At 40.7% G+C, this 13,405-nt stretch overlaps 1 protein-coding gene across 7 annotated transcripts in view; it reads right to left on the reverse strand.

Annotated features, from left to right (window-relative positions):
* Positions 1-3,464: 3,464 nt before the first annotated feature.
* The window catches only part of LOC125462881 (ras-related protein Rab-7b-like), a 32,425-nt gene continuing 22,484 nt past the window's right edge, over positions 3,465-13,405 (reverse strand). For 6 of the 7 annotated variants that reach the window (XM_048553343.2, XM_048553338.2, XM_048553340.2 and 3 more), the window contains 2 exons: positions 11,988-12,113; positions 3,465-6,943 (listed from right to left, as the gene is read on the reverse strand). In XM_048553343.2, the coding sequence (XP_048409300.1) occupies positions 6,860-6,943; positions 11,988-12,113 (210 nt within the window). In that variant the 3' untranslated portion in view covers positions 3,465-6,859. The remainder of the gene's footprint in view (positions 6,944-11,987; positions 12,114-13,405) is intronic. The other variant, XM_059653354.1, reaches the window with a different exon arrangement.

A 13,405-nucleotide genomic window follows, 5' to 3' on the forward strand; every position in this document is an offset into this window, starting at 1 on the left:
TGTGAACATGTGCTACACAAATGCAGGTCTATATTTCTTACGAGATGCTGAGAGGTCCCAATTCTTCTCTAAATTTAAGATTTGCAGCATTTTGCTCTTGTGGACAGAGCTTAACTACAAGAAATGAAATATTTAATGTCAAAGTAAAAAAAAACTCACCGAGAGGAAATAACTTTTATCCAATTTTTTTGATAATGAAATAAACCTTAAGACAATAAAAATGTTGTATATTAGATTTGACGTGTTTTGGATTTTTTTTACATTCTTGTCTTGGCATAATTAAATCCAGTTAATACTTATTCAATGATTTCTTGACAAAAACAATGATTTCCTTGTGTGACACACATGTTTTTTTTTGTATTACATTACCCTGCCTGCATAGTCAACACAAAGATTGCCCATGTAGGGCATACCATACCTGTGTTCATTTTCCAGAGATCGGACTATTTGGGTGAAATGATGGCCTTAAAAACAGCTACCATTATGTGATATTGTTTAGGCAGCAACGAAGCTTGTTTAAGTCAACTTAGCTGAAGCACCAGTCCCTTGAACTGCACTATCATCTAATTATTTGTGAAAAAATATTTACAGTCAATAAACACAAATGAATGTCACTGTCTTTCAAAGTGTCACTCACTTATCTATACACTGAGATTGTGCAATACAGTTTTGACTAGTTTCCTGAAAACTACTGACAACCAATTTCCTGATTGCAATAACCCTGTTACCTTGGAAAATCATCCAGAAAGAAAAAGAGGCTAGTTTGGTATAAAGAACTTTTACAGGAAACCACTTAATCTGAATTTAAAATAATAACAGATTTGGTGGGAGGAAGAGACTTTATTTGACAGAAATCAACAGAGAATAATATGTTTCCTGCTGCTAACTGAATCCACCTCAACGTTTTTCTGAACAACTGGGTCTACTGCATTTGGTGAATCTGCTCTGTAATACACTTTCCTGAAGTGACGCAGATAAAAACAATCTGCATCATGCCAATCCAGCTGATGTACCTCTCATTTAAGGCAACAACTAGGTCATTGCAAGGTACTGAGGAAAGACCATAGTTATTTTGTCATAAAGTTAGCTTCAGGCTGCAAACGTGAATTCTGTCCATAGACAGTGGCAATGTCACAGGACTAGTAATCCCATAGCAGCTGATGGAATTCAAATTCAAATTAATACAAATCTGGAATTGAAAGCTACCTTTAATAATGATGCCCATGAAACTATCATTGAATGTTGTTAAAAATCCATCTGGTTCATCAGCAACTTTCAGGGAAGGAAATCAGGCCTACATTTGACTGCAGACCCATAGAAACGTAACTGATTCTTTAATCTGATCTGAACTGACCTAACAAGTCATTCATTCTACTAAAGCTGCTATGCCTCTTATAGTAATCTAAATAGCTCACCATTCCCTTTTCAAGGGCAGTGAAAGCCAGCCTAGACAGCACTCCCACAACCATGAAAGAATTTCAAAGATATATGATAAACATACATTGGATAAAATCAAATACGTAGTTCAAGCTGTACATTACAGCAACAACTTACATTTAAACCAGGTCTTTAATAAAATAGTTCAAGAAACAAAGGAGCAAACTTCACAGGAGCAAAACAATCGCTTCACTCTGAAATTGGTTGCACTAAGAGTTGCCTTGGAGGAGAGCAGAAAGACTTTTGAGATGTCCCAAAGACTCCTTAAAGAAGTCAAACAATCCCATTGACATTTTTGCAATTATTTAATGAGATGTGGGCATTGCTGGCTAGATCAGCTTTTATGTCTTATTCCTATGTGCCCTTGAGAGCTCTACCTGAACTGTGGCACTAGGGGTGGGTGTAGGTACAACTAGGCTTCCATTAGTAAGAGAGTTCCAGCATTCCTAGGAGGCCCTGACCGATCAAAATAAGGAAGGTTCATTTGAGAAGGCACCAAATCTATTGAAAGACTATCAGAGTGCACAAGCCTCCAAATAAACTACCTATCCAACCTTTCAAGTGCCACCTGCCACAAGTAAAAGAGTCTGAAAATCATGTCTTAGGCTTAGCCACCATCTTAGAACCCATCACACCCAAGTGGAGCTCAGTCATCGTCAATTCTGAGAAACTACTGAAGAAAATATGACACTGAGCCACATAAATATTATGTGAGAGGACAAAGAGCTTGGTCAGACAGGTAGGAGTAAAGGATGTCTCAAAGAAGCAAAGTGAGGTAAAGAGGCAGAGACATTTTAGGAAGAGTCATTGTAAACATAGATCCTGGGCAACTGAAGACATGACCAACATCAGTTGAGTGATTAAAACTGAGGACTATGAGGCTAGAAATTAGAGGGCAGCAGTTATCAAGGGAAAATTTTTGGGGCTGCAGGAGGTTACAGACATCGGGAGGGATGAGGCCCAGCAAGGATTTGAAAACATGGATGAGATTTTTGAGATCAGGATGTTTTTTGACCGGAAGCCAACGTAAATACAAGCACAGAGATGAAAACTCAGTGAGATTTATGTGATTTAAGACACAAACTTGAAGTTTACTGAGGGTGGAATTTTGGAGACTGACCTGGAGTCATTGGAGGTGACAGAGGTACAAATGAGAATTCCAATAACAGGTGAGTTGAAAGAAGGGGTGAAGTTGGAATTGATAAGCCCTAAACGAAAACTTCTAATAATAATCATAATTTTTCCAACAATTATTTAAACTTTCATTTATAAATTTCGATGGTCATTCCTATTATTGATCAGTGACTATGCTATATTTATAATGCTGTATTAAATAATAACTCTATGTTGTCCTTGCAGTTGTTTAGAGTTTAATGAGTTGAGGGAGAGAGACACAACATATGCCTACCTCCCTACTGGGAAATTGAAAAGGTTGGATCTGATGCCTGGTTTACACACCACCCGAATTTACTTTCCAATGGCTTCAATCCTCTTGAAATGAGATTATATTTCTATTTAAATTTAAATAAATTTGAATGGTTGACTTAAAATTGAGTGTTTGCTGTTCAGTGATACCAAATTCCCGTCAGGTGCTAGAAGTGCAAATATTTTCTGAGTCATAGAATATTTATTCAATTATTTTCTTGGCCTTTTGGAACATATTTTCCAATGATTGTTTGCAAACCTATGAACTGGACAGTAGTATATCTGATGCCATCCCTAATTTAGTTAGTCCATGCTAAGATCCTCCTCATGCTAGACCCATGAACCTGTCAGAACAGTACTGTAACATGTTCCTTTAACTACAACTAAAGGCATGAACAGTACACACCTTTCACTTAAATGTTTTTCACCTAACTGATATATTGAAAAACAATTCAAAATGAATTGATGTTTATTCATAAATATATACAGTTAAGCATATGCCCTTAACTACTTTATGTGTATCAGTATTAGCAACATGATGTAGAGGTGTTTGACTGAGATGGACAAGGTCAAAAATCACACGACACCAAGCTGTGGTCCAACAGGTTTATTTGAAAACACAAGCTTTCAGAGCACAGCCCCTTCATCAGGTGCAGTGAGAGGAGAGCGCACAGGCCCATGGTTTATAGACAGATGAAGGGCAGAGAGATCAAAGGGTCATAGCACTGTTGTGAGTGGGGTGAACAAACTTAAAATGGCTGACTGACTGCCTCCTGGTGAATCTTTAATCATTCATGCAATCTTGCATTCTAGAAATTGCAGAAGCAGGATTTGGAGAACCCTGTTAGAAAGGAGACACAAGTTTTAATTGATTAAGATGCAAATTCCTGAATCTGTTGCAAGTCACTGCCTGGAGATAATTAAAGGTTTCGTCAGTGTCTGCCTAACTTTCCAAACTTCAAACAGACAGAGCAATAGGAATGTACAAAAGGTGACATCTCAGGTCAGATGTTGAATTGTAGGTGCGACGCCTTGTCCAGAATCTGTCTCAGAGTTTTAACCAGAATCAGGCTGGTTTTATTCTGAAAGCTGGAATTTATAAGATGCCACACTGGCTGACTGTGACTACAAATTGCATGTTTCTTGGACAGTATAGAATGCATCTGCAAATAAACAACATTTTGGATGAAAGGATTCATCCCACAGGTTTGTGTGTGTGTGCATGTTTGCTTGAGAGAGAGAGTGTGAGTGTGAGACAGTATATGTCTGTGGGAGACTATGTGCGTGAGAGATTGTGAGTGTGTGTGTGTGTGTGTGTGTGTTTGTGTGTGTGTGTGTGAGAGAGAGATTGTGTGTGTGAGAGAAGAGCGATCATAGCAATTTATCAAGGCGATGTTGTCAAAACAGGACAGTAAAGGAGGTTTTACAGATACAGAACAGTGTGATGAAGTCACCCATAGTGGGACATGAACCTAAGATCATGGTTCAGGCCATCTTTATGGGTACAGAAATTGGCTATCAGTCTCCACTTGGCGATTCTGCATTGCTTTGAATCTCGAAGCCTGCCTTGGACGATGCTTCCCGAAAGATTGGAGGCTGAATGTCCTTGACCACTGAAGTGTTCACTCCCTGGGTGGGAATATCGCTGTCTGACAGTTGTTGCGCAATGTCCATTCATCCATTGTTGTAGTGTCTGCGTGGTCTCACCAATATACCGTGCCTCAGCACATCTTTGCCTGCAGTGTATGAGATAGACAACATTAGCCAAATCACATGACTATCTGCCTTGCACACAGTGGGTGGTACTCCCACGTGTGATGGTAGTGTCCACGCCGATGATCTGACACATCTTGGTGAGGTTGCCATGGCAGGATCCTGTAGTGTAGTGGTTGATGTCGTCCTGAAGGCTGAATAGTTTGCTGCGAATGATAGTCTGTTTAAGGTTTGGTGGTTGTCTGAAGGCAAGAACTGGAGGCATAGGGATGGTCTTGGTGAGATGCTTATCATCATTGATGACATGTTGAAGGCTGCAAAGAAAATGAGGTAGTTTCTCTGCTCTAGGGAAGTACTGGATGATGAAGGGTACTCTACCGGTCGAATCCTATGTCTGCTTTCTGAGGAGGTTGCTGCTGTTTTTCATTGTGGCACGTCGAACTGGCGATTGACGAGTTCAGCATTGTATCCCATTCTTATGAGGGTGTCCTTCAATACATCAGGTGTCCACTGCATTCTTCTTCACCTGAGCAGGTCCTGTGTATGTGTACGGTTTGTTTGTAGGAGATAGATTTTTTAATATGTTCAGGGTGGAAACTAGAGAAGTACAGCGTTGTGAAGTTATCTGTATGGTTGCGATAGAGTGAGGCATTGGGGTGTCATTCTCTGATGGAGATGTGTGTGTCTGAGAATGAGACCGATTCTGAAGAGTAGTCCATGGTATATCTGATGGTGGGTTGATTGAAACTTGTTGATATCACTATGTAGTTGTTTCAGTGATTACTCTCCATGAGACCAAAGGAAGAAAATATCATCAATGTATTTGGTGTATCACATTGGTTGGAGGTCCTGCACAGCAACGACGTCTTTCGCAAACCTGTGCATGAAAATATTGGCATATTAGAGTGTAAATTTGGTCCCCACGGCTGTTCCATGTGTCTGGATAAAGAACTGGTTGTCAAGGGTGATGACGTTGTAGTTGAGGATGAAGTCGATGAGTTGTAGGATGATGTCCGGAAATTGGCAGTTGTTGGTATTGAGTATCGAGACTGTTGTGGTGATATCATTGTTGTGGGGGATGCTGGGGTAGACTGCTGAAACATCCATTGTGACAAGGAACTTTCCTGGTTCGACTGGTCCACGGGTGCTGACCATGAAATCTATAGTGTCGTGACAGAAGCTGGGGGCTCCTTGTATTAGCAGCATCCATTGATGTGGTGCAGGTAACTACAATTGACAGTGTCATACAGTCTTTGTGAGTTTCTTGTAAGGCTTTTACATTGAAGGCAAACTGAGGCTATAATCCCCTTCACCAACTTTTTCTTAAAAGAAAATCCAACTAGTCAAAGTCCAGCCACTACTATTCTGCAGAACAAATGTTTTAATTGTGCATTGACTTATGAATGGCATCCATTAGTCCTAAAATTAGTACTTGTTTGAGTAACCCATGTTAGCACAATGCAAAATTGCGTAAAGTTCAGAAAACTGCATCACCAGGAACATGAAGGGCATTGATTTATTGTGCTTTTTCATGGTTGGTAAGTTTGACTTGTGGATAAAAGTGTAACAAAAGTTGTTCTTCTGGAACCCAAAGCAGCTGTTGTACAAACAGAGCAGAAATTCTGTGGTATAGCTGTGAGATTACTTTTGAGATATAAAATCTAGTTCCTTAATGTAGACTCTGTTGTGACCATGGTGAAGATTCCAAATACAAACAACCCTTATTGTTATTTTAAAATGTTATATATATTTATCTTCGGATTATGGCAACTCCTTTACTCTGCAATCTGCTTTCTCTCCGATAATGACCTATTCACCCATGTTAGCACAATGCAAAATTGCGTAAAGTTCAGAAAACTGCATCACCAGGAACATGAAGGGCATTTTACATTCCTGTTGTCCAAACAGGAAGCTTTCACATTGGCACCATTTGAATTTCAAGTTCCTGTCAATGGCCTGAGTCTGTTGAGAATTAAGTACTGTCCAACTTCAACGTGCCCTGGCTTGGCTCCAATTTTCAGAGCTTGAACCTTAAGGGTCTGAATGGTTTCTGTCTCTGTCAAGTTATCTCAAGTGGTATAATGAAACAAATCCAAGTCCACAACAACTATTGAATTATGGAAAAGCCATTGAGCTATTGTATTAGTTACGAAATTGAGCTGCAGACTTCACAGGTTCTTCGAAAAATAAATCTTTGTACAGGGTTAAAGGCACAGCTAGGACTACGGGTTATTACAAAAACATAGTCACCACACACTTTTCACTGCTGATCCACTCCCAGTGCTCAGCAGCAATTATTTCTCACCGATGTTCTGTTGTCTCCTAAGGAGATGGAGTTCATCAAATATGAATCTTTCCATTTTGAATCCTTGGGAGGAGAAAAGAGAAAACAAAAACAAAAGGCATGATTTATAGATTCAATTGTAAAAGTTTGCCAAAAAATGTTACCTCCAGCTTATTAAGTTACAATGAAAAGAAAAAAAAAGAAATCAAATCAGGTAATAAGACCCTCTCAGCCAATCAAATCCAATTCTTTCCCAGTGGATTAAGAATAACCAGCTCGATCACTAATTCCATTTAGCAATGCTAACCTCTAGTCTTTTAAAGGTTATCAGTTTTGTAGGTTTGTTACAACATGCAGGAAGACATCGCTTTGCCAAGAAGTCTCAGGAAATTAGGACTATAGCTGAAATCCAGGGCTAGTTATAATGTATGCTATTATCTTGTGGGTAGGTGCTTTGATTGGAAGGCTCTTTTCGCGGACTCCTGCTTTCGCTCTAAGGGGAATTTCAAAAATTGTGAAATGATGGAATGCCATTGATTGAAAAGAATCACAATCCGGGAATAGAAGGCTAAGTAAATAGATCTGCTGAAGTTACAGTTTCTAAGCATACCTGCTCCCACATTTTGTATCCCACCCTAACTACTGATTAATTCTGTAGCTCAGAAAACATTTCAGTCAAATGCTCTGTCTCACTGATAATCACTGTTAACATGCAAGCCAAAGTTTACAAGCTCATGGGCAGCGACAATTCCAAAGAGTGTGAGGAATTGTGCTTCCTTCTGGTGCAATATTGTTTGTTTCCCTTTCTAATGACTTTTGGTGTTCCCTGCTAATCCAACAGCATTTTTGCTTTGGCGGTGGCTTTCGGTCCGGTATTCTAGTGGCTCAGCGTGGCAGTCTTGCAGCTGTACTGTCTTTTCCAAACCTAAGAGCCTGAATTTAACTAAGATGGAATTTGTCTTATTTTTTAAAAATGTATGCCTCCTGTTACTAATATAGGTGCTGTGATGTGGTAACTTGAACACTTTTCACTGTATTTCCTTTGTAAAAATTACAAGTGATAATAAATGATAATGCTATTCTAAAGTCAACAAGGCTGATTTACCAAGTGATATGTATTCTGTCTCCATCTGTATCTGATATAGCAATGCTTATACTATCTCCTGGACCATGAGAATTTTGACATGAATAATATGGTATTGAAGAATCCAACAGAATGTGGAACTCACCAAATTAATGTGCCCCTTCATTGTAAGTTCACTGATCCTCACACTCCTTTATCAGGAAATTACACTCAAAGACAGCAGGTGGACCTCAAGCTCTGGGCTAGTATTAGGCGATATGGTTACAAACAGCAGCAGACTTCCATTAGTAGGTCAAGCTTCAAGCAGCTCTGATTAAGACAGAGTATGAGATTCTTTACAGTCTCAGGTCACATGCTATGATAATATCACGGGAAGGTCTCTAAAGGTACACTGACATATTGTTATCTTTTTAATGTGCACTGACATACTGATAGTGAGACATATCACAACAACAAGTCTCGTACATGACTGCACATCTGTGAGATTCGTTAAAGGTGAAGTGAAAGCATAAGCAGGAGGCTCAACTCTGCCATAAATTATGTGGCGAAATTTATTCGGAACTTAGTTCACCCTTTAAATAAAATGATATAAATGTATCTTTTCAGCAATGTAGGGGAGTCGGTCAAGTACTCACTGCACAGTCTTGTTTCACAAAGCATCACCAGGTGTGGATAGCTTTGATTTACTGATCAGAACCATTTATCTTTAACTTAAAGATTACAGCCATGTGCAACCTTTTATATCATACAACTATTTATCGTGGAAGATTTATCAAGCAGTTTGTCATGTTAAGGTACACAAGTGCGTTTGGTGTCAAGCTGAATTATTCTTTCCTTGCTAAACAAGGTGTGACTGTCATGCATGTTTCAATCAGTTGACTCCTGTAATAACTTGAAAGTGCTCCTTAATTCTTGTTAAACTTGAAAGGGTTCAGAAAAGATTTATAAGGATGTTGCTGGGATTGGAGGGTTTAAGCTATAGACAGAGGTTGAATAGTTTGGGGACCTTTTTCCTGGAGTGTCAGGGGATGACGGGCGACCTCATAGAGGTTTATAAAATCATGAGGGGCATGAATAAGATGAATAGCCAAAGTCTTTTTCCCTGGTTAGGAGAGTCCAGAACTAGACAGCTCAGGTTAAAGTGAGAGGGCAAAAATTTAAAAAGGGGCTCGAGGGGCAACATTTTCACACAGAGCATGGTATGTGTATAGGATGAGCTGCCAGAGAAAGTGTTGGAGACTGGTACAATTTACAATAGAATAAAATCATAGAATCCCTACAATGTGTAAGCAGACCATTCAGCCCATCAAGCCCACACCAGCCCTCTGAACAGCATCCCAAGCAGACCCAGGCCCCCACCCTGACCCTGTAACCCTGCATTTTCCATGGTTTATCTACCTAGCCTGCATATTCCTAGATACAATGGACAATTTAGAATGGCTGATCTACCGAGCCTGCACATCTTTGGATGTTGGGAAGAAACGAGAGCGCCTGGAGGAAACCCACACAGACACAGAGAGAATGCAAACTTCATACAGACAGTCACCTGAGGGTGGAATCAAACCCAGGTCCCTAGTGCTTTGAAGTAGCAGTACTAACCATTGAGCCACCACGCTATCCTCGCAGCATTTAAAAGGCATCTAGATGGGTTTGTGAATAGGGAGGGTTTGGAAGGATATGTGCCAAATGCTGGCAAATGGGACTCAATCCGTTTACGATATCTGGACCAGGTGGTGGTCCTGAGACCTGAATAGGGGATTGAGCTTTAATGGGAGACTGAAAGCTTTCTTCTCTTACAGTAACAAGCAAATGGAGTACAGGGCCAATTGCTCCAACTTACACTGATTTAACTCAATCTTGAGACTTAGAACATAGAACATAGATGAGTACAGCACAGTACAGGCTCTTTGGTCCACAATGTTGTGCCAAACCTTTACCCTAAACCTAAGATCTATCTAACCTCCATCCCTACCTTATACTATCATCCATATGTCTATCTAGTAGCAGCTTAAATGCCCTTAATTAAGCCAACTCCACTACCCGCTTCACAATGCATTCCACGCCCCTACCACTCTCTGAGGAAAGAACCTACTTCTGACGTCTCCCCTATATCTACCTCCACTCAGTTTAAAACTGTGCCCCCTCATAATAGCTACCTCCAACCTAGGAAAAAGTCTCTGGCTGTCCACTCTATCTATATCTCTGATCATTTTGTACACCTCTATCAAGTCACCTCTCATCTTTTGTCGTTCTAAAGAGAAAAGCCCTAGCGCTCAACCTTTCCTTGTAAGACCTTCCCTCCATTCCAGGCAACATCCTGGTAAATCTCATTTGCACCTTTTCCAACACTTCCACATCTTTCCTGTAATGAGGCGATCAGAACTGGACACAATACTCCATACTCCAGATGTGGCCAAACCAAGCTTTTTTATAGCTGGGGCATAACTTCATGGCTCTTGAACTCAATCCCTCTATTAACAAAAGCTAACACATCACACACCTTCTTAACAACTCTATCCAACTGGTTGGCAGCTTTCAGGGAACTGTGAGCATGAATCCTGAGATCTGTCTGCTCCTCCACAAAATGAGTCACCTCACACTTTTCAGGGCTAAACTCCATCTGCCACTTCTCAGCCCAGCTCTGCATCCTATCAATGTCTCTTGGTAAACTAGCACAGTCCTCTGTACTATCCACAGCTTGAACCACCTTTGTATCATCCGTCCTTCCACTCCTACATCCAAATCATTTACAAAAATCACAAATAGAAGAGGACCCAGAACAGATCCTTGCGGTATACCTTTCGTAACTGAGCACCATGTTAAATATTTTCCGTCCACCAGCACCCCTTGTCTTCTAAGGATCAGCCAATTCTGAATCTAATCTGCCACAGTTCCCCCTATCCTATGCCTTCTTAGTTTCTGATGGGCCTACCATGGGAAACTTTACCAAACGCCTAACTTGAATCCATGTATACCACATCCACTGCTCTACCTTCATCCACGTGTTTGGTCACCTCTTCAAAGAATTCAATAAGGTTTGTGAGGCATGATGTACCTCTCACAAATCCATGCTGACTGTCACAAGTTCCTGCTAGAAAGTGTAGGGATCAGTGAATTTACAACGGGCAGGCAATATAATTTGGTGAGATCCACAGTTAGGAATGTCAGTTTAGATGTTTTGTGATCTTTGGCCTTAATTCAGCTTATATCAGGCATTAACAATATGAACATAGTAACAGGAGGAAGCCTCAGAATACATACAATTCAATGAGATCACGGTTCACCTGTGACCTAACCCCATATACACACCGTTGCCCCATGTCCCTCAATGCCTTCGATTAACAAAAACCTAACAATCTCTCATTAACAATCACCTGGCATTGATCGTCTTGTGCAGAAGAAATTCTGAATGTTTTACCACCCTTCGTGCAGAGGATTTTCCTAAATTCCCTCCTGAAATGACGGCCCTAGCTTTTAGATCGTGTCCTTGGTCCCAGACTCACACAAAGATATGAATTAGCAACAGGAGTAGGCCATTCAGCCCTTCCAGCCTGCACCACCATTCAATAAGACAATGGCTGATCTGACTGTGGCCTTGAAGTGACTTGCTCCTGTCCCCCACCCAACCCACCACCCCCCCACTGATAACCTTTGATCCCCTTGTTCATCAAGAAACCGACTACCTCTGTTTTACAAACATTCCCCAGATTAGGCAGTAAATTGAACAAACTTGTCATTCCTTCGGCTGTCTCAGACAGAAGTATGGGAATTCATAACAAGAAGGCAGGTTTGATCTGTAGTTTATGTCAGGTTCGTGTTTAGTGGATGCTACAGTCGTTCTCAGCTTTTGGACCAGGGAGTGAAAACATTTGGATTCCTGTTTCACCTGATTATTTCATCACATGGAACCACATCCCACCCTCCAAAACACGCGCGTGCGTGCACGCACACACACACACACACACACACACACACACACACACACACACACACACACACACACACACACACACACACACACACACACGGTTGAGTTATTCTTACCTGCAACAGAGCATTTCTGGCAATGTTCTCAAAGGCATGGTCCACATTAATATCCTCTTTTGCACTCACTTCAAAGTAAGGAATATTGTGAGATGAGCACCAAGCTTCTGCCTCATCACTTGTAACCTGCAGAAGTGTAAGGAGAGGACGATCACAATGTGAGAACAACTGCAGAATCATAGTCTGAAAAGTTAACCGCTAGTCTGTTTAAAAGAATCTCTCACAGTTCATCCTATTCATTTGGAAACTCAGAAGTTGAGTTTAGTGCTTTGCCATGCCTGAATCTGGGGTTGTTGATGCACCTCTCTTGAAGGCTCTTTCCGGCTACCAATCTGTCAATCAAGCGATTGAACGTTAGAGTTCTATGTAACGTCACTAAAGGCTCACTTCAAATTTCCATGATTTTTTGAGGTGCTAGTCCACAAACTTACAAAACTGACAAGGCAGTGTATAGCATTCACATTGCTGGTTCAGGGCAGGTAACTGGGCGTGGATATCTCTGACACCTGCTCCATAAAACGTTTCACAAATCTATCATTGTTTTTGTGTGTCAGAAATTGTGGGCACTATGTGATTGTGACAAAAGTGCCATATTATTCTTCTGACTGATTAGTTTGCCAAAGAAAAAGGAATTAAAGAAATGAATTTCTTGGAATCTCTACAGAGTGGAAACAGGCCACTTGGCCCATCAAGTCAACACTGAACCTCCAGAGAACATCCCACCCATACCCAACACCGATCTTATCTCTGCATTTCCCATAGCTAATCCACCCAACCCACACATCCCTGGATACTATAAGCAATATACCATGGCCGATCCACCTAAACCAACATCTTTGGATTGTGAGAGGAAACTGGAGCAGCCAGAGGAAACCAAGATAGACATGGAGAGAATGTACAAACTCTACACAGTCACCTGAGGGTGGAATCAAACAAGGCTCCCAGGTGCTGTGAGGCAGCAGTGTTAACCACCGAGGAGCCCATTTCTGAATCTTGTAAATTTCTGAAGAGCCTTTCTCAAACTCAGCTCATGTCAGTGTTTTAATTACTTTTGCAGTGTGTGCAGAAATCGTAAAGTCCTAACAACCAGATTATTAATAGCATGATAACTAAATTAAGGTACACCAGTGAAGAGAGTAATTTAGTTAAGTATTTGGAATACTTGCTGTAGAGTTGTTGATGTGCAGTATCAGTGTCCCTACCACTAAGCCAGGAGACTGGGGTTGAAGTATCACAGTAAGAGAATCTGTGGTAGATCAGAGTGGATTCTAGCCTCAAATAATGTAACCTGCCATGTAACCTGCATGCCTCAAAGTCTTCTTGATCTGGACATCCCTTTGCTTGCAGTGATTTGCCTGTGCTGCTCATAAACAAAACTTTTTACTGTATTTTGATACACATGGCAATAAAATCAGTCA

This window comes from Stegostoma tigrinum, chromosome 21, assembly GCF_030684315.1.
Source record: "Stegostoma tigrinum isolate sSteTig4 chromosome 21, sSteTig4.hap1, whole genome shotgun sequence".
NCBI lineage: Eukaryota > Metazoa > Chordata > Chondrichthyes > Orectolobiformes > Stegostomatidae > Stegostoma > Stegostoma tigrinum.